The sequence below is a fragment of the Manihot esculenta genome, chromosome 14, assembly GCF_001659605.2.
Source record: "Manihot esculenta cultivar AM560-2 chromosome 14, M.esculenta_v8, whole genome shotgun sequence".
NCBI lineage: Eukaryota > Viridiplantae > Streptophyta > Magnoliopsida > Malpighiales > Euphorbiaceae > Manihot > Manihot esculenta.
In genome coordinates this window covers 17,008,946-17,031,820 of record NC_035174.2, presented here as the reverse complement: position 1 = coordinate 17,031,820, position 22,875 = coordinate 17,008,946, and the positions used below count along the sequence as shown (strand labels likewise).

The 22,875-nt window shown below is 26.0% G+C and overlaps 2 protein-coding genes across 3 annotated transcripts; both read right to left on the bottom strand.

Annotated features, from left to right (window-relative positions):
* Positions 1-3,856: 3,856 nt before the first annotated feature.
* Positions 3,857-7,545, bottom strand: LOC110631265 (probable LRR receptor-like serine/threonine-protein kinase At3g47570). The gene is made up of 2 exons (XM_021779032.2): positions 4,789-7,545; positions 3,857-4,591 (listed from the first exon to the last, which is right to left on the bottom strand). Exons 1-2 carry the CDS (start codon positions 7,481-7,483, stop codon positions 4,191-4,193), a joined length of 3,096 nt encoding a protein of 1,031 aa, XP_021634724.1. The 5' UTR covers positions 7,484-7,545; the 3' UTR covers positions 3,857-4,190.
* A 5,428-nt stretch (positions 7,546-12,973) lies between these two features.
* LOC110600401 (AFG1-like ATPase) lies at positions 12,974-20,041 on the bottom strand. 2 transcript variants are annotated; one of them, XM_021737246.2, is made up of 15 exons: positions 19,732-20,041; positions 18,920-19,231; positions 18,703-18,782; positions 18,283-18,383; positions 17,991-18,113; positions 17,788-17,857; positions 17,290-17,376; positions 17,113-17,178; positions 16,905-16,997; positions 16,761-16,817; positions 16,537-16,665; positions 16,353-16,455; positions 15,866-15,954; positions 14,768-14,961; positions 12,974-13,437 (listed from the first exon to the last, which is right to left on the bottom strand). In XM_021737246.2, exons 2-15 carry the CDS (start codon positions 19,146-19,148, stop codon positions 13,356-13,358), a joined length of 1,503 nt encoding a protein of 500 aa, XP_021592938.1. In that variant the 5' UTR covers positions 19,149-19,231; positions 19,732-20,041; the 3' UTR covers positions 12,974-13,355. The 2 variants fall into 2 exon arrangements, with proteins under 2 accessions (XP_021592938.1, XP_021592939.1); XM_021737247.2 differs by having other exon boundaries at positions 16,365-16,455.
* Positions 20,042-22,875: the final 2,834 nt, after the last annotated feature.

Below are 22,875 nucleotides of genomic sequence, written 5' to 3'. Positions count from 1 at the left end.
CTAAGCAAGGTAAAGCTAGGTTACCGCGAAATCTAATATAGTAAAATAAAAATAAAAAAGGAAATAAAGATTTTAAACAATTGAGAAAGAAAAAAAAAACTTTGATCATAATTAATAGAAATGTTACTCTATTTCTAAAACACATCGTTCCTCTCAAGCATAATATAAAACTAAATAATATTTTTAAAAAAATTATAATTCTAATTATTTTTCAATTTAAATGATATAATATTAAATAATATAATAATATTAAAAAAATAAAATTCTCATCATCCCATAATTTTTATTTATTTTTTAATTATTTTAAAATTATTATTTATTTTTAAAAAAAAATTAAATATTTTTTAGTATTTAATAATATTAATATCTTTTTAAAATAAATATAATCAAAAAATTACCATTCTTAATATGTACAAAAAAATTAGATAAAAATTATAAAATTTTTTAGTATTAAATTAATTGAGATAAAACCATGCTTCTCACATGTGTCATTCTTTTTTAGTGAGCAGATATCGATTTTAATAGAAAAATCAAATCCATTAATATTTTCATAAAACATAGATTTTTAATATTCATTCATTTATTTACAGAAAATAAGTTACATTTCTAATAAAAACTTTATTTTTCATTTTCTATTATAATTGAAAAATAAAATATATTAATAAATTTATACATAATAGCATTAATCAGATTTTGAAATATAGAAAATAATTTGAAAAATATTTTTTATTATTTATATTTATAAATGTCTAAATATTAAAAAAAGGAAAATAATTTCTAAAAAAATTTTTTATGAAATAAATGGAACCTAATGATATTAAATTTTTCAAATTCTTTTGCTAGTATAAAAATCTTTAAGAGTTTAGAGCTTCGGAAAATATTTTTCAAGTTGTTTAGGGAAATTAATTAATAGAAAATAATCTTTTAATTAAATAAAGAATTAAATTATTTAAAAGAATTTATTTTTTTTAAAAAAATTCAATTTCTGTTTTTTTAAAAATTTATTAGAATCTCCACATATAAATTTGTTAATATATTTTATTTTTTAAATTAAAATTAAATCATGTAAATAAGTTATTTATTAAAAAAATATTTTATATAATATATCAATAAATTTATATATAAATGTGTTAATAAAATTTTTAAAATGAATAAACTGACTTAATTTTTTTATTAAAAAAATAATTTTTAATTAAATAAAATTTCTTAATTGCACCAAACATTAAAAATATATTCTCCTAAAAACAGATTTCTTTTGTTTATAAAAATAAATTATATTTGAAAATTATTTTTCATGAATAATATTTTTCTAAAAAAATAATTTAATTTTTATTATTTATATATAATATTAAAAAATAAAAAAATATTAATAAAATTTATTTATAATAATATTAAGAAGATTCTAAAACTCTATACAATAACTTTCTTTGACTTAATTTTCAGTTTAACTAGAATAATAATTTATATTTATTAAATTTCTAAAACAAATGGAGGTTGAATTAATTATTTTAAAATATTTATTAACATAAAAGTGGTGAGTAATTTTATTCAAGTTTTAGTATTTATCACTTAACTTTCATTTGTTTTAAAAAAAAAAATACTCAAATTTAATTTTATTGGAAAAGGAATCGCTTCTAACATGTTTTGGCAGGTTAATAACAGTATTATCCATTCTCTACCCTCTCTTATAAATTATTTTTATTTATTTAATTAATAATTATTTTATTAATAATATTAAATTGTTAATAATTTATTATTAATTTTTATAATTAAATGCTGTCTTTATTTTATAATTTTTGTTCATTTTATTTTTTAACAAATATAATTTTTTGATTAAATTTTTAATTATATTCATTTTAAATATATTAAATTTTATTAAACATTAAAAATATTTTAAAATATTTTTAAAAATAAAATAAAATAAAATAAATTGTAATAATCTATTTATATGTTATTACGGTACAAAAAGAGAAATTGGATAATAATTTTGAAACAATAAAAAAATAATAAAAACTGTAAAATATAGGGCAGATGATATATTTTTTATTTAATTTTGAATTGGAATATAGAATTTTAATTTTTTTACAAAATAAATTTTAAAAAGTATAATTAGCTAAAATGAAGAGCTAATTATTAACCTGTTTATTAGGTATTTTTTAAATAATTAGCTAAATAATAATAAAAATTAATTTTTTTGATTAAAATAATCATTTGGATGCTCCATCTATAGCTCCTATTTTTATATTCCAAGAAATTAAAAAAAAATATTGATTTAATAAAATTATTTTATCTTGAATAAAAAATTTTATTTATGTGGTATACTTATGCAACTAAATAACAGTTTTTAAAAAATATAGTATTATTTACAAAATTTAATTGTTAGTAATAAAAATATGTATTAATTTTATTTTTATCAAATAATTAATCATTTTTAATTACTTAATTATATATCTATCTTTTATAATTGATTTTTTTATTATCTAGTTAATTATCTAAAAGTTTATAATAAATTAACTTAATTATTAATTCTTTAATTATAACTTATTACAATCTTTTAAACTCTTATTTTATATATTTTTTTTTAAATTATAGATGTGAATACAAAAATATCATGTAATTTATTGTAGAATTTAATAATAAATTTATTAAAATAAAATAATTTTATTAATAAATAATTATTAATTTTTAAATTTAAATAATTATTAATTTATTAACATAAATGATCTAAAAGAGGAAGAGAAGAGATGAAGGGTTGTCAACTTGAAAATCTATTATAGCATGATAAGGTTAAAGTGACTTATTTTCAAATAAAATTAAAATCAAATAAAATTGAATGTAAAAAATAATTAACCTCATTTGTTATTTTAATTGGTTTAGAAATTATTATTAATTAAAAAATTTAATTAAATTGGTTGGTTACATTAATTTTTTATTTAAATTAAACTCTACTCTACCATTAATTATTTACAATTCTATTTAAATTTTAAATTCATTGATATATTTTATTATTTAAATAAATTTTATAGTTAGCTTAAAAAATATCAAATTTTGAGATATGTATAATTATAACAATATTAAATTTGAAGATATGAACTATTAGAATAATATATTCAAATATTATAAAATATAAAAAATATTATAAAAAATTTTAAAATAATAAATTTTAATTTTATATTAAAATATATATTTCAAATTTTATTAATTTACAAGAATTATTGAAATAAGATGTTTCTCTTGAAATAGATAAAATCTTCACAATCTTATAAAATAAACTGTAATTCAAGAATTGCCTAAGTTTTTTATTCTTACTTTTTAAATTATTAATAATTATATTTAAATTTTAAAGTGAATTATAATTTTATCAAATAAACTAACTATAGAGTTATTTAAAAATCTCAAATTTAAAATATATATTCTATACTACGCTACATATAAAAATATAAAGAATGTGAAAATAATGAAAATGTCAAAAATTATTCATAAAATTATTTAATAATTATAAAATTATCTTTTAATTTAATTGATTAAAAATTTTATTATTTAATATAAATTTCCTAATTAAATCTAAATTGGTTAAACACTACTTACTTAATTTTGCTAAATATTTTAAAAATAATAAATGTTAAAATAATAAATTATTAATTTAATATATTTAAATTTACTTAATTGATCAGAGTTATGGAGATAAAATTTTGTTGTAATAGATAATTTTTTTTAAAACAAAGAAATTGATAATTCAATATTTATTCTATCTCAATATTCTTAATTTTTTAATTATTTATTATTTTATTTAAATTTAAAATGGATTGTAATTTTATTAACTAAATTAATTATAAAATTATTAAAAAATCTCAAATTTTAAAATCCATTGTACTGTATTAACATATGAATTCCTCAGAGAGAATACAATCTACTGGATCACTAAACTGGTAGCCTAATTACTAGTAAAGTTCTTTGATTTCAGGAATAATTAGGAACATTTAATTAAATAATATTATATGAAACACAAAGCCCAAGCACAAAAGATGATGAGTTTATGAAAATACATTTGATTTCCTTCACAATTCAGACATGACAGAAGGCAAATATTGCAGTGACCAAAGGAATCATTATGTCTTTTCATTGCTCTTTTAAGTCTATGTTATTCTTACCAGATTAGTTGAGACCTCTTTCTTTGAGATTGAACTTCTTCACGGTCCATGAATTTCAGCTCCAACAAGCTTGTTTCTGATTGAAATCAGCTTCTGTGCAACATCAACAATGTTCGTTCTTTCTCTAGGTGATTCAACAGAACAATTAACTCCAATATGAAATATTGAAATCAAGCACTCAACTACTCTGTTTCTGCTAGTTTTGCTTCTTCGTTGAGCAGTATCTATGGTTGGACCATCTTCTTCTATTTCCTTAAGAAGCATAGGATCCAAAATCTCTGTCACATTATCAGGCAAAGCTTCCTTGACAAAGCCATGAAGATTAAAACCTTTGTTGAACTTTTCATCTGTAGGCCTCTTCCCTGTGAACATTTCCAGGAGGAGGATACCATAACTGTAGACATCCCCATTTGTTGAAATCTCGTTTCCCATTCCATACTCTGCTATCCATGGGAAGGAAGTTTTGGTTAATATTAGAAATCAATGCCAAAATAATTTGATAAGCATACAGATTCAATAAAAAACAGGTAATTTATAACGAGTTCTAGCTTAGTGTTATTAGAGTCGTCTCTATAGTCAGGAGATCTCAATTAGAGGCCTATGTACTTGAAGGAAAAAAAAAAAAGATCAAAGCTACCTGGGGGAGCATAACCCATTGTTCCTCTTACTCCAATAGAACTTGATTGATTAGCCCTATTATCCATATCAGTTGGATTAAGGAGGAATTTAGCTAACCCAAAGTCACCCACATGTCCTGTGAATTCTTCATCGAGAAGAATATTGCTCGGTTTGAGATCACAATGAACAATTTGGGTTTCACAGTGATGGTGAAGGTAGTCAATTGCATGAGCAACATCAATCAAAATATTTAACCTTTGCAGAATCTTTAAGTTCCTTGGAGCCACCACATCTGCCTCGTTTTCGGCAGTAGGTAGATGCAGCCACTCTTCTAGGCTTCCATTGATCATGAACTCATAAACCAGAGCCTTGAAATCATTTCCCTGATAATCAACACTTGAGCAAACTGTTAGAACCTTTACAAGGTTCCTATGTCTGATGTTTCTTAAGGCTTCACACTCAGCTTGGAAACTCTTGAAAGCTCCATGGCGCATAAGATCAAACACTTTGATGGCAATTAAAGTTGCCCTTTCGTCAAGTGTTCCCTTGTAGACAGAACCAAAACTACCTTTACCAATCATATTTTCAGAAGAGAATCCATCAGTAGCATTATACAGATTTTGATATGATAGCTCCAAAATTTTCTTCTCTGAAAGATCTGGAGTGGGTTCATTTCTTTTCTTCTGCTTGAAGAAAAGGAAAAGAAACAACAGTACCAATGTGACTCCTAAAATCCCAGAAATAATAGCAATTGCCAGCTTCAATTTAAGAACCGATCCACTCTTGTTATCCCTTACAGATCTGCATTTAGGTAAATGAAACTTGGGTATGCCCCCACAAAGCATATTGTTTCCCTCAACTGAAGTAGCACTTGCATTCTTAAAAATACCTTTACTGGGCACCATGCCTGTCAAATTATTATAAGAGAGATTCAAAAGCTCCAGCAAGCTGAAGTGTGATAAAAATTCTGGAATTTCACCAGATAAATGATTGTCAGATAAATCCAGAACTTGAAGAGCTTTCAGTGAACTCAAAGATGAAGGTATGGAACCTTGGAAATTGTTGTCATTCAGGTGTAATATTTCCAGGCTTATGCAACTACCAAGAGAGTTTGGAATCTCACCGGATAATTTGTTCCCAGAAACATCAAATTCACTCAGGCCTTTCAGATTTCCAACTTCCATTGATAACTCTCCTGTCAAATTGTTTAGAGAAAGATCAAGATAGATTGACAGTGAAGAGAGACTCAGAATCTGTGTGGATATGGAACCGCTAAGATTGTTTTGAGAAAGATCCATTCCAATTAAGCTTCCACATCTTCCAAGAGTTGATGGGATACTCCCTGAAAGATTGTTTTGTTCCAAAAGGAGTTGAATCAAATTCGTTAAGTTCCCAATGGAGGATGGAATTCTCCCTGAAAACGTGTTGTTGTTCAAAGCCAAAACCACGAGATTTTGAAGCTTCCCAATAGTATGTGGAATGAAACCTGAAAGCTGGTTATTCCACATCTCAAGATCTTGCAAGCCGACAAGATTTCCAATCCCAGGTGGGATTCTTCCAATTAGTCGATTGTTGTCTAGTAAAAGAATAGTTAAAGAAGTTGAAAGATTCCCAATGATCTCAGGTATCACACCTCCAAAATTGTTTCCATTGATGGTCAGTTCTTTTAACCCTGTGGCATTTGTTATAGAGTAAATGAAGTTCAAATCATCATTCTTCCCAGTTCCCAAGTAATTAGAGGTTAGCGAAAGGGCCCGAAGCCTCTGTAACTTTGCTAGAGATGGCACATCTCCGGCGAGCTGGTTGCCGATCAACAGAAGGACCTCAAGGTTAGAGGCGTTAGAGAAAGAAGAAGGAATTTTCCCAGTGAACTCATTGTAGCTAATGCCAAACCATCTGATGTTTGGAAGTGAAAAGCCTATGTCCGAAGGAAGATTGCCATGGAAATGATTCTCTCCCATGTCTATCTCTCTGATGGAAGATAGATTGAAGATTGATGGGGGGATGTTACCTGACAGCTTATTCGAACGAAAACCCACGAATGCAAGATTCCTCAATTGGCCTAGAGATTCAGGTACAGTGCCCGCCAAGCGATTGTTAGACAGAGAAAGTTTCTGAAGCTGCGACAAGTTTCCAAGAGAAATGGGTATCCTGCCTGTTAATTTGTTCTCAAATATGGAAAGAATTCGAAGTTTCGACAGGCCACCAAGCTCTGCAGGAACATCTCTTTCCAACTTGTTACCACCCAGGAGGATATCAATTAAATTTGAACAACTGGATAAATTGGTAGGAATTCTCCCACTAATTGAATTGTTGCTTAACTTGAGTTCTTTCAATCTTCTCAGATAGCCAATTTCTTGTGGGATTTCTCGACTGAAGCTATTGTTTTGAAGATTTAGTTCCCTTAGAAAGCTCAAGTTGCCAATGTAGGGTGATATATAGCCTGCAAGTTTCAGGGACTGCAGATTTAACACAGTGACTCTCCGGTGCCGACGGCCGCAGGTGACACCTTGCCATTGACAGAAATGACTGGAAACGTTCCATGAGCTCAAAATCATAAAAGGGTCATGAGTTATTTTGGACCTGAATTCAAGCAAAGCTTGGAGATCAGTCTCATTACCTGAAGAGGTAGTTGAGCTGAAGCACAGGAGAAAAGAAAATATGAAGATGGACAGAGATGATGAGAAATTCTTGTTGGAAAGCCTCATTTTCATAGAACCTAAATGATTATCGAAAAATATTGGAGGGAGTTGAAGAATCTTTGGCTTTATATTTTTTCATCCAGCACCAAATCCGCCTTTACAGTCAAATAAATTTAATTTTTATTTTTTAGTCATTGCTTTAAAAACTAAATAAGTCTTAATATATTAAAATATTATTAGCTTAGTCTTTCTGCAGTTAGTCCAGAGAGAATTTTCCTCTTCTTTTCGGAAGTAATTTGTGAGGTTTCGTCATTTTTCCTATCCTATTGAATTTCGTCGGTCATCTCTTGCTCCATTCAATCGGTGGACAACTCTTCTTGCTATCCAGAGCCATGATTTGCCCCTTCTTCCCTTTGAGTGGGTGTGGGTGTATATATTTTTTATTTAGCTATGAGTTCGCAAAGTTGGACTTCATGGAGTAGGAATAAGAAATTTGTTCTGTTCTTTAATAAGAAAAAAAGTTGGACTAAGAGAGATTTATATTTTAGTCCATATATATTATCATTATTAATAAATCAGTTCTTGCATTTTCAGAAATGTATTAAAATATTTTTAACTTTTTTTTCCATCAATGAAATAATCTTTCTGTTATTTTTTTTGTTAAAAATAAATAAAAGATGAGAAAAAATTTTTAAAATTTAATTTTGCCATTAAATAAAATTATTTATTTAGTTTTTGAATATTACTATTATTAATAAATCAGTCTTTATATTTTAAAAAATTTATTAAAATGTTCTTATCTTTTCTCATATTTATTAAAATATTTTTATCATTTTTTTCGTTAATAAAATAGTCCATCCTCCTTCTAAAAAAAATAAATAAAAATATGATGATGAAGGAGAAAAAGAATAAAAAAAAATAAAAAAAAAGAAAAAAAAAAGAAGAAAGAAGAAGAAGAGGAGGAAGAATCAATAAAGAAAAATGAGGAGAAAGAAAAGAAAAGATTAATTTGATCTTTTGTTATATTTTTAATTATAAAAATAGATAAAAGAATTATTTTATTGATAAAAAAAAATATTTTAATAAATTTTTTAAAATAAAAAAATTAATTTATTAATAATAATAATATTTAGAGGTTAAATTTGTAAATCTCCCTTTAATTAAATAACAAAGTTGGACTTCTTGGAGTCTAGTTACCCATATAGCTAGAATTTTTTGCTTGTTGGACTTGTACAAATTTTCTTTATGAGCTTAGATGATATTTTATATCTTTTTTTTTTCATAACCTTAGATTTAAATTTCTATCTGACTTTATTCTTAACGAGAATGTATAAGAAAAAAAATATATTAAAATATTAATTTTTATAATAAAATATTATTTATATAATTTAAAATTAAATATTATTTTTCTGAAAAAATTAAAAATTCAGAAATTATGTATTTTATTGTTGAAAACTATAGAAATAACATTGTATTATTAAAATAATTAACATCTTAATATATAGATTTATTTGGTTTTTAATATAAAATCGTAGATTTATATTGTAAAAAAATTAAAATTAAAATTATTTAGTCTACTAAGATAAATTTAAATTTATTTTATAAAAATTATATATGTGTATATGCACACACTTTAAGTAGCATTTGGAAATTTGAGAAACAGTGAAGGAATAGTGGAATTATCACATGCAAGCATGTACATTGAGTATTTTGGATGGAAGCGGCGTGGTTGCTTCAACTTTTCTGCGGAAGTCATGATTTGCGGTGAAAGTAAGCTTTGAAGTCAATTCCGCGTTATGCTAAGAACTAGGGGTGAGCATTCGGTCGGTTCGGTTTAAAACCGAACCGAACCGAATAAACTGAAAATCGAAATTTTAGTATTTATGAAAATCGAACCGAATCGATTTCGGTCAGAAACCGAATCGAACCGAACCGGTCTGATTCGGTTCGATTCGGTTCGGTTTGATCGGTTTTGATTTTTAATAATCTTTTTATTCTTTACACTTTATTTTTAATATTTTAAAATTTAATTAAAATATTTTAATCTTAATATGATTTAATTTCTCTATATTATTGAAAAAATATATTATTATCACTAATCGGTTCGGTTCGGTTTTTTTCTGATCAAAACCAAACCGAACCGAAATAATCAAAATTTCTGAAATTAAAAATCGAACCGAATTGAAATATATAAAAAACCGAACTAAATTTTCAAATCGGTTCAATTCAGTTAATTTTTTCAATTTGAAACGAATACTGCTCACTCCTACTAAGAACTACATCTATATTTAAGACAAAATTCTTAACTGGATCCAGTTTAATATGAATTTAAAAAATATTAAAGTATAATTTACTTATTTATATTTTAAAAATAATTTAATTTATAATTTAATAATAATAATATATTATTTTTTATTTTTAAATTAGAAAAATTATTATTAAATTATGTTAATTTAATAAAATTAATTAATTTCTTTAAAAACACATTTTTCAAAATACTAATTATTTTAGTTTTAAAAAAATATTTTTTAAAATTATTAATTATTTTAATTTAAATACAAATTAATTATATTATTAATGAATTAAAATTGTAAATATTAGTTATAAAAGATATTAAAATATTTTTAAATTCGAAGTCTCTCCATTAACATAATAACAATTTCTATTAGGATTGTGTCAAGTATAAAAAACAAAAAAAAGTTAAAACAATCCTTTAGTATAAATTAATAATTCAATTAAATTAATTTTTATTTAAAATCAGTTGAATTTGATTTTTATAACTCTAAAATTTTAATTTTTAATTTAATTTAAAATTAAATTCACTGAATGATCAGTCTTATTTAATAAGTAGGTGTATTCTCAAGATTTATTTTTTCATTTTTAATAAAATTTAAAAGTAAAAATATATGTGGAATGTTGTAATTGTGTTGTGATTTCCACACACTAGTGGAAATGTGGTCTTTCCTTATGATGAGTCAATGCTGTCTGCGGTCTTTCCTTATGATGAGTCAATGCTGTCTGCCCTTATCATGACTTGTATATGTTGGCTAAGCTTCCTCTTAATCACTCCCACCTTTTCTTTTCTGCAATTTGGCCTTACCCACTAACATGGACTATGATCGCTCTACCAGAGATCTTATAGTAATTAGATTTTTTTTTTTTAAATAGAGATCGAAGAATAGAACCTGAGATCTTATAATAATTTAATTTTTTATTTTTAGAATAAAAAAAATAGAGATTAAAATAGTAAAGTTTGAAATCTCTCACATTTATTTAGATGCACTTACCACCGTCTTATAGTAATTTGAATTTTTTTTTAAATGGAGATTGGCAGAGTAAAATATGATACCTTTCAGATTTATACACTTAACATTAGACTAAGTGTATGAGTGTTATAATAATTTAATTTAACTATTTAACCTTAAAAAATATTTTTAAATAATTTATATAATTATTAAAATTTAATAAAATCTATAATTTAATTTTTTTAATAATAAATAATTTAAGTTATGAATTTTTATTTTATAAACTCAAGTGCATCATTACGCTAAAAATAATACCTACAATTAGGAGTCAACATTCAATCGGTTTAGTTGAAAATCGAATGGAATCGAATAAATCGAAAATTAAAATTTTAATATTTATAAAAACCAAACAGAACTAATTTTAATCAGAAATCAAATCAAATTGAATCAGTTTGATTCGGTTCGATTCAGTTCGATTTGATCAGTTTGAACTTTTAATAAATTTTTTATTTTTTATACTGTATTTTAAAATTTAATTGAAATATTTTAATCTTAATATGATCTAATCTTTTCATATTATTGAAAATAATATATTATTATTACTAATCAATTCGATTTATTTTTAAATTTTTTCTGTTTAAAATCGAACCGAACTGAAATAAATAAAAATTTTAAAATTAAAATTTTAACCGAAGCGAAATAAATAAAAAATCGAATATAATTTTTAAATTAATTCGATTCGGTTAATTTTTTTTTTATTTAAACCAAATACCAGCGACCTCTATCTACAACACATCATCTTTTTTATTTTTAAATTTGAAAAAATTATTATTTAATTATTTTAATTTCATAAAACTAATTAGTTTAATTATTTAAAAAATACATTAATTAATTTTTTTAAAATATTAATTATTTTTCTATCTTTAAAAAATTGATGGACGTGGTAAAATTAAATTTTAATGGTAGTTGTAAATAAATCAAAAAATAAAGTTTAAGATTTAATTAGAATAATATGTTAACTAAATTTAAAAAAATTGGTTCATTACATCAAGATTTATACATCTTTAGATTATTAAAATGGGAAAAAGTTTGGAATGTTTTTATAATTAATCCTATTTGTAGTCATATTTTTGGAAAAGGAAACCAGAATAAAGATCCAAACCAAGGCTGCTAGGAATCTCATTATCATCCTTAACAATGTTCATATTATCTGCAGTTGAAAAGCAAAGAAAAAAAAAAAAGAGAGAGAGAAGTTGAAGGTAAAAGAAATTATTGTAAAATATATTAGCTAATGCATAAGATTCTTATAACAAAAAATCTTCAATCATATTATAGCGTTGGCAGATTAAGCAGGGCCTCAATATTTTATAATAATTTAAAAATAATTTTTTGATTAAAAATTTTTTTTAATATCTTTTACGGACAAATTTAATTTTTTTACTGATATTTTTTATCAATCATGAAATAAAAATAAAAAATACTCGGATATTGCACCTAAAAAAATCAGAGAAAGGAGTAAAAGACTGAATTATATAATTTTTTTGACTGATATCTTTTATCAATCATGAAATAAAAATAAAAAATACTAGGATATTGCACCTTAAAAAACAAGAGAAAGGAGCAAATGACTGAATTATATAATTGTTGTACGACATAAATCTTCTGTTCTATTCCTATATTTATTTAAAACAAAAATTATTATTTAATTTTTATAATATAAAAAAATTTATTAGATAATCACCTTCTTAATATTTTAAGAAATCTATTAATTAGTTTTTTTTTTAATTTTTCTATTAAGTATTTTATTATTTAATTCTTATAATTTTAAAGAACTTATTAATTTATCTCTCAAATTTCTAAAAATTTACTAATTAATTCTTTCATGTTAAATATATTTTAAAATTTTATATAATATTTAACCGTTAAAACTAACAGGAAAATTGATTAATAGACTTTTAAAAATTAAAAATATTTTAATACATTTTTTAAAATTAAAGGATCAATTAGTAAATTCCTCCATGCTATAACGACTAATTAATAATTTTTTCTATTTAAAAAGTACAATTTAATTTAATTTCAATTAAAACTCAACTTAACCAAAATTTAAAAGAGAAAAAAAAATCAAAGAATTGATGTCCGTAATTTTTAGCTAAGTATAAAATAAAACATAAAAGTCAAGAAATTAAGCTACTCTATTTTTTTTTTAATCTAAATCAAGTAATTAAACTTCTTTATTTTTCATCTAAATCAAGAAATTAAAAAAAAATGATGAAAAAATTTTAGATAAATTGAGGTCAAACTAAAACTTCTGAATTAATTTGGATGAAAAATTAGAAGTGCTCGATTGAACCAAGTACAGGGGCAAAATTGAACCTTTAGCCATTGTTACAATAGGTATTACTGATAAAATAGCAGCTAAAAAGATTACATTGAAATAGTATTACTAATGAAAAGGAAGACTGACAGCATGTAATTTTCCTTGAACTTACTGCTAGAATTTTATTGTACAGATGATAAGTTAATTTTTTATTAACTAACTGAAGATTATAAAGAAATACATATCCCAATTTGGCACGAAAGCTGTGATCAGGTTACCTGACACAAAAAATGGGATAACCAATGACAGCAGTTTATTGGAATATTCTAGAATTTCCCATGATATTGGATCTCTTCTGTCTCATACTGGCACAGCATTTGCATTATCTTCCTGTAGAGAGTTGCTTCTCAACTAGCATAGCAGCGTGGTGCTCTAAATATTCTTTGCTGTTCATCTCTGTCAATCTGCAGTGATTGGTAGGTTTCAAAATCCAGAGTTAAAATAGAAATAAATTATTTGCTCTTACAGAACAAAATGAAATTCTTCACATCTACCAAGAAAAAGTTTATTAACTACCAATATAAGAAAAAATGCATGTTCTGCAATTCTGGGTTGTTGGTTAGTTTAGTAGCTATTAACTGTTAGTCAAAAGTTGAGAGGCAAAAATTCATGACATCAAAACAAACTGATTTGATCCAAGTAAAAACATTAACCAATACCTTAAAAACTGCTTCCGAACAGGGCCGAATAGAAGGCGAGAAGGCAGGATAAAGAGAATCTCAAATTTAAGAAATAATGGAAATAACTTTTGACAAACATAGAGAAAAAGAAAATAGCTATATATATTCTTACACCCTTGTAACGGTTGCGATTTTATATACCTGAACTAAAACCTTAACCTTTTGGATACTTGAACTTACAAAAATAAAAATAATTTAACACAAATTAACTATATTATTATTATTATTATTATTATTATTATTATTATTATTATTAAGTTTAGGTGTTTAATAGATTATAAATTTAGTTCAGTTGTTTAATGGATTAATCTCAAATAGTAGAAGGATGTAAATATGCATTTGGTCAAAGATAATCATTACAGTGAGAAACTACATCAAAGTAGTAAAGCCATTTGAGATAAACCTCAAATATGATTCTACTGCAAATTGTGGAAATAGAGAACTTTTTAATTCTTCAGTTACATTTTGCTCTGTTCTTCTGCTCTATTCTATAATCCATTAATTTGAATTGGGTTCTATCCATTCTATCAAATCCTTCAACTATTTCAGCAAACAAAGGAGGACTGAAGATCCTGTTTAGGTAATCCTAAAAATAAATTATGACATTGGAATACAGTTACATTTTTTTATGAATAATCTTACTGAGCTATTTTTCATAATTACAGTATTTTAGAGACTGAAATACTCTGGCATTTCAATCACATTCATCAACTTCACAAAAAATGAAATTTGCAAAAAAAAAAAAATTCTAAACAAGAAATACTGTTTCATAATTTTTTTAGGACCACAGCAAAACCATACACTTTTTGATGCCCTCCAACACCAAAGTAGAGCGATAAAATCTCGATGTTCTAACTCACAAAAACTATTTTCCCATAGAATTATAGTTGATTGTGCAAGTTAGGCATGCACTCATCCATAGTGCATAATGTAAGCAGTAGTAGTAGAAACTAGAAAGTAGTCTTGGACATGGAATACCTTGATTAAAACCATTAATGTTCAGTCATAAGGGGAAAGAAACTAAATCAAATTGTGGCATAATATGCATATTTACCTGCTAATGGTACGATCTTTTGCAAATCCCAGTTCATTGTCTACACAGAGATCCAAATCATCATTTCTCCTTGATCTCGTTGAGGTTCTAGGTGCTATATGCTGGGCATCAGACACTGTAACTACCCTTCTAAAAAGTTCTAGAGGACTACCCTCTGCTGTACACAATAGCCTGGCCCTGTTCTCATACATCACCTGTAACCATAACAGCATAACCATTTAGGGATAAAAACTATATGAAATTATTATGAAGTTCAAATCACAAAGTACAGAAAACAACAATTCTGCATCCACCATCGGATGCACAAAGACCAAGCCTGTACAAGTTTTTATATTTCATTATCAGGTTATGGCCTTCAAATGCTAGATAATTTAGTGAAGAATTTAACAGTTCTCTACAGCCTTCCTTCAGGAAATACCAATTTCTTCATCCCTCTGAGACCTCAGGATGCAGAAAACCGAAACATAAAAACATTATCATGCTGGTGGTAGACACGAGTCAGCATCTCCTAAATTTTACGAGCAATTATTATGCAGTGGTGGCAGCAGCAGCAACAACAATAAAGATAACATATTAAAGAATAAATAATCTTTTCAAGTAAATATTATATATTTGAGATCCAAGTAAACCCACATCAATGTGCTGTAGACTCTTGATTCTTTTCTAATTTGTGGATAGTTTAGACATAGGACAATTGGATTCATGCATCATGATATTCTTGTAACAAACTCAGTAAATGACTTCATAAACAATTAGATCAATCTTTGATTGTCTGACCAGTTCAATTTCTACTTTAGATGCATTTAATTTGTGGTTGGACTGAGCAGAAGAATAATGGGTTTTACCCTAACCATTAAGTCACAAAATTACACGCTATAAGGAGACCATATTTGCCTGGTTCCAAAAGAAAGGAGAATATCTTTTTATTCCAGAGGCAACAAAAGGGCAATTCCTAAAAGAAAAATCATTGTGAAATTTTCAATGCAGCTTAAGGAGGACGACCATGTAGATACAAGTTAATCTTAGCTCCAAAAGCAAAACCCAGACTTAGTGATTTTATTCAAGGCAGGAAAACCAATTAGGAAATAATGGACGCACATCAACTAAAGTGACAAACCGATAGGCAGCTGTCCGATTGTGAAGTCCAAAGATTGGGACACCTTCCAGTGCCAGGCTATGGAAGTTCTCTGAATAGAATAAAACAAAAGAAAATACATTAATATAAGAATTCCACCCTAGAAACACTGCATAACAATTTTTAAGGTATCTATCAAATGAAACACTTTAGACATGAGGCACTAAAGATGAAAGCAGCTCATCATTTGGGCAGATACTAATTATGATGGTATAAAGAGAAATAAGATCTTCAAAGGGAGAAAGTAAAAGAAGATAGAGAAAGAAGATCAAAGTGCATGAGAAAACAAAATCATGTTCACGAGGAAACAGAAGAATTGTTCACGATCTGCTGCTCCTTGTTAGAAGGAATATGTCAAGTCTATAGTCAAATCATTTCAATCCATTTTCCTTGTCTGAATATCAAAGTCAAACTAATGTACATGTAAAAGTCCATTTAGATGGGTATTACTTGGACACTCACTGAATAAGCCAAAATAGTCGGCAGCTCCAAGAGGTTTATCACACAATTCCTCAAAGGAAAAATATGCACACCCATTAGCACACAGTGGAACCTGAACAAATTTAGAGAGAATTTTAAAACTAAATTAGTAGACCGTTTCATATACCTAAGCACGAAACAAAGCTGCACAAACCTGCAATGTCCTTCCCATTACTACTTCCACCTCTTGGGGACCAGCTGTTTCATCCCCAATCAATTCTTGAAACTTTTGCTTGAGAATGCCTGATAAATCTTTACCAACAAAGTAGAAACCTTGTTCAGCCTGCAGGCCAAGTGTACGCATTGATGTCAAAGAAATTATGGTACAAGTGAGAAGGGAACTTTTCACCAATCTACACAAATTATCAGAAAATTTACCGAAGTCATTTTCCTATAGTCTACCAATGAACCAATTTCATGAACCACACATCTTTCCTGCAACAATACAATCCAGATATTAAATTTATTTGCCCATAATATCAGAAAAGCATCCAATTCCTAAGACTATATGCATGCACATACCTTCAAAGTTGCAATAAAGGGCAGAAAAAGATCTCTCTGCAATCCACCTTCATACAGATTATCTGGAGCACGATTTGAGGTAGCCACAAGAATCTACAGTTGTTGCATAATGCACAAATGAGTTCCATTTTCCCAGTTAATTTACATCTGAAACCATAGATATGTAATCATATTGCAATGACTTGTTGAGAACACAAATTTGACTTACAACACCATTGTTGAATAGATGTCTGAATAAACGATTCAATATTAATGCATCAGCAACATCATTCACCTGTAAAAGGTCAGTCAACCTACATGAGCATATTACAACAGAAATATAGGACACATTTAATAATAATAATGAGATGATGATGCTAAGGATCTAGTGCTGTAACTAATATACCATGAATTCATCTAGACACAATAATATTGCCTCATCAGATATTTCTCCCGCAACAACTTCAAGAGGATCAGCCACACCCTTGTGCTTCTGCAAGAATTCAATATTTTTGACACTATCTTAGTTTAGTATCTGCAAAAGACCAATTTTCAATCAAAAGCAACATTAACAGGAGAATATTGTGCAAGAATGAGAGTGAAATTCAAAGCCTATTCCTAACAGAAAAGCTTTTATTTTCTTTCTTTTCTTTCCCTTGCATGTAAATTCACAACATATATGTGGTTGTGCCTGTGACAACTTTAACTGAAAAAAGGGCTGGCTGAAAACCAGAGAAGAAAACTATGAATATTAATCCGCAGCCTGATGTATATGAATATTTGTCAAGAAAGCCTACGAATATTGACAATCTAGTGAAAAGGATAAGACTACAATTACTTTTCCAAAAAAAAGCCTAGCATGAACATGAACCTTAACTTCTTCACAGTGAGCTAGCTATGTTACCTGCAATCGGCTATGGACATTCAACATGAAGTCATGAAAATGGATCCTCTTTTTCCTCCAATTGCAGGGCCTGATAAAAAAATCACTTGATAAAACAACCAGAATATGAACTTATATTATTCCTGCCATATTGAGCTTCTATTTTACATTTGCTCCTTTTGCTTCTCCATAAAGCCAGAGTCATGTAACAATTGAAAACTTACAATTGATCAAAGAATAAGTCCATCAACATAGTCTTCCCAGTTCCCACTCCTCCATAAAGATATAGTCCTTTTACTGGTGAATGTGAAGATTGTGGCATGAAACGAGACCACAACCATCTACTCCTGAGGATGAATAAAGAAGATGAGTCATAATTGGAGACATAGAATGTGAATTAAAATGACATTCTACAATTCAAAACAAATTTCAAAAGATAAGTAACAAGAGTTTGATCTCCCATATGAGAATGTAATTTGGAAATGGAAATACGATGTGGAAAAATGAAATATTTACCTTCCAGATTTGTCAGAAGAAGAATAGCGATCCAACTTACAGGCATCAGCTGACTCAACAAGCTCATCATAAAGTCTTTGAAGCTCCCTTAAGGTGCCTACCTGCAGAAATCATGGTCAGTATACACTAATTGCCCTGAAAACTAAAGTACAGAAAACCTCCTTAAATAAGACGCTAGTTTCCAAATATCTTCAACAAAATCATAGGCAACTTTCGTTTCATGTCACAAGTAAATACTTGATTAGTTCACAAAATACAAGTGCCCATATTAGTTCACATATTTGTTCACATAAGGTCTCGTTTCAGTATATTTAACAAATCATTTTATTCACACTTTCCACAAAATAAAAGGAATATATTATCCTCCAGACTAAATTTATATAAAATTATGAATAAAGTTTTAAATCTAGACCATCATACCTGGCAGGTATCACCATCTACAAGCTCACCAGCAACAATTCTTCTGTCATACTCTACAAGTGGCCCTGCTCTGTTCACATCTGCAATTGAACACAATACTAGAAACAATTAGAAATGCTTTAAAAAGATTGTGTTTCTCACTATAATTTCACCAATCCTCAACACAAATCATCCCCCACCCCCCAGCCCAACCAGAAAAAAAGGGGAGGAATACAACCTCCTTTAAAAAGTTTAGCAGCTTCTGTCGACAGAGCTCTTGAGATGAGAAGGTTGTGGCATAGGTATCTATAAGTATCAACAGTATTGATAGGTTTACAAACAGAACTGGTGCAATTGGCATCTACCAAAAGGGTCTCTTGCATTTTCACCAAATTAACAGAGCAATTGTTTTCATGGTATTGAAAAGCCGATAGAAGTTTGCGTGCAGATGGAACACTTCTTCTCATTTTTTAATTCGGAAGCAGCTTTTTCCACATAAAAAGCAGAGCCTTCTACGAGTTCCTCAGGCTCGCACAAAAAGCCAAGAGTCCTAAACATTCACCCATAAGGAGAAGAAATTAGAAAAAAAAGGAATCGATAAAACTTCATTAGCGTAAAATCATAGAATCCACAATAATTCAAACTAAAAAACTACTGAACGCATAATTGATAATTAGCATAACTTTAGACAGAACCGGAATATCCAAAACAATAATTAAAAAAAAATCATACTAGAATACAATTTATACTATTAAATACGATTAATTTTGACAGAGACAAGTCAAATAAACATCAAATTCAATAGAACCATTAATTACTTTATTCAATACGGAACAATAACACAATCCAATCCTAATTAGAAAGAAAATCATATACTTTTTGCTGAAAACTGAAAAAGAAAAAGCTTTATCAAAATAATCATCATTAAAGAACAATTATTGGCATGAAAAATTGTAAAAGATAATCGATTAAATCTTAAGATATGCAAGACAAAAAAATGTTAACAATAATAATAATAATAATAAAAGAATTGTTTGAAGAAATCACCACCTGAGGTTTCAGAGGATCTCTCAAAGGAAAGCCAAAGCTATTACAAGGATGATGATGATTATGATGGCAAGAATTCTAATATGGGCGCTGTATTGCAGCGTGGAAGATAGATGTGGGCGCTGTATTGTAGAGGAGCAGAAACAAAAAGGACGACAGATTCCGAGGAGGAAGTCCTCGGGCGCGGAGAAGAGGGGCAGAGAGAGAGAGAGAGAGAGAGAAAAAAGAGATTCTCGTTGGTCTGAGTCTTTGAGAGACAGCTCCGATTTATTTTGACGTTGAGTTTTGCGCTAGCTTTTCCACGTCGGTTGTGTGCTCCGATTTAAAAAATACACAAATACAGGTTTCAGTGCTTTTATAGGAAGGGGATTAAAAAAAACAAAATACTATTTATTATTAGAAAAGAAAATTATTATTTAATTTTTATAATATAAAAAAAATTTTAATTTAAAAAATTTAATATTTTAAAAATTTATTAATTATGTTTTTAATGAGAGAATTTATGTTTAATTTTTTAAAAAAATTATTATTAAAAGAAATACTAGCAACAATGTTTTTTAAGTGAGAACATTTTCCATTCTATTATTTAAATAATATAATAATTAATTATTAATTAAAAAATAAAAAACAATATAGTAAATACATTTCAATCGATAAACAGTATTGAATAATTATTTTGAAAAATAATTATTGTTAGCATTTTTCAAGTTTAAAAATATTAATTTTTTTGCATGCAAGAAATGCCATAAAACTTTTTCAAAAAAATAGTGAAAGGCACTGAAAAGGCACGTGTCCCCATTATATTGGATCCTATCATATGACACCACCTTTTTTATTAAAATATTTATTTTTTAAATGCTTTCAAGAATGGGTAATTTCTGGATTGATATCTACCGCTTGAGCCGCTTTTATTATTTATTTTTCTTTTATTTTTGAATTCTCTTATGGGAATCAAGATTTACTCCATGTAAGGATAGACTTATTATTATTATTAATTTTTAACTTGTTTCAATTATAAGCCACTTTCCTTTTTAAATGTTAATTTATTTATTAAATATTGAAATTTTATATTTTCTTTTTATAAGCCACTTTCCTCATTCTTTTTTTTAACTTTTCTTAATTATAAGCTATTTTTTTATAAATATTAAAATTTTAATTATTTAATTCAATTTAATTTTAAATTGAATTGATTAAATATTTATCTTAATTGAAAAAAATAAGTATATAATAATAGAGCTACGAAAATATAAATTAAAAAAATAATTATTATCTTTTTCTTTTAATTTGTATATATTCAAAAAAAATTTTAAATAACAACAATTGAAAATATTATTTAGAGGGGGTAGGTGGAAGCCAAACCGTACTGCAAATTGCATGTGAACATTTTAGCCAACTTGCTGAGGGGATCTTCTCTCTGCTTCCCTCCAAACACAGAGTTACTATTTCCTTGGGTAATCTGCAACTTTGCTGACCAACCGAATTTGGTTGCGTTATTAAAACAGGACCATTCCGTTACTAACCCATACGTCATTTTCATCCATGTAACTTATGGATAACAAAACCTTTATCTCTTAATAAATGACTTTGAGTTTCAATAGTATACAAAATACATTTAAAATTTAGATAAAAATTATTACTGTATAGTTTATATGTTATAAAAATTTTTTTAGCTATTTTTAATTTTAAAAAATATATATAATATTTTAAAAATTTTATTAATTATTTTATTTATTACTGTTGAATATTGTGTAAAAATTTAAAATATTTTCAGTATTAATGAAATAAATAATATAAAATTAAAAAATTAATTAATGAGTTTTTTATATTATAAAAATTTAACAGTAAATATTTAATAAATAAAATTAATAAAATGACTAATTAATAATTTTTTAAATTTTTAAAAATATTTTATTATATTTTTTAAAATAAAAAAATAATTAATAAATTTATTTATAATATAAAAATTAAAAAGTAAATCTTAAAAAAAAGTGTTTATAAAAATCTCAAATTATATATTTTTTATAATTATATTTTTTATAAAAATATATTATATTAATAATATTTTCACAATTAAATTTTTTGTCTATATTCTCATTAAAAATTAATTAAAAAAATCAATTTTTTAGAATAAAAAATCCTTTAATTAATAAAAAAGATTTAATTACTATAATATTAAACTTAAAAATAAATATAAAAATAAAAAAAAAATATTTTTTTTATGATTAACTTTTCTAACACCCAATCTAAAACAAGTACCAGACATTTAAATGAGTGTGACAACTCTATTTAAGGTTTTTATTTGTTAATCTAAAATTTTTTATAGTTAAAACATTGTTGATGTAAATTATTTTTATCAAAACAAAATTAAAAATATAATTATAAAAATACAAAATTTAAAATTTGTATGGACATTTCTCCTTTTAAAAACTTCAAAGCCTTTTAAATGGCCAATGGTTTCTAAAGTACAGAATGATTAAAATAAATAAAAAAACTATCATAAAAAATCATTCTTATTTATATATGTGAATAAAAATAAGTATGATTATTAAAAAAGAAAAAGAAACCTAAAAAAATTTAAACATAATATTTAAGATAAAATTGAATATGGCACTCTAATTTTTTTTTGTTATTTTTGACATTTAATTTTATAAAAATATAATTATTTACTTTTATTTAATTTTTAAATGTGGATGTGAGTTATACATACTTCAAATATTAATATTTAAGAGTTAAATAGCTAATTTTTCATAAATTATAAGTGTTTAATAGTTATATTTTATAAAATTTAGGATTAAATAGTTAATTTTTTTATAAAATTTAAATATTAAGAGTTAATAAAAAAATAGTATTAATTTTTTTATGTAAAATTAAAAGTTAACTTATGTATTTATCCATTTAAAATTTAAACAATAAACTAGTGTAGACTGAAATTTAAAGCAAAATTAGATATAATTGTTATTAATTCAAATTGATTTGACTGATTAAATATATTCGAATGATTCACTTTAATTTTTTAAAATAGCATATATTTTTTAATTGTAAAACTAGTAGTATTAGTGTTATATAACAATCAATCAAAATAAATTATGAGTTATCACCACAATAAAGGGGTCATATGGCAATAATTGGACATATGATAAGCCCAGT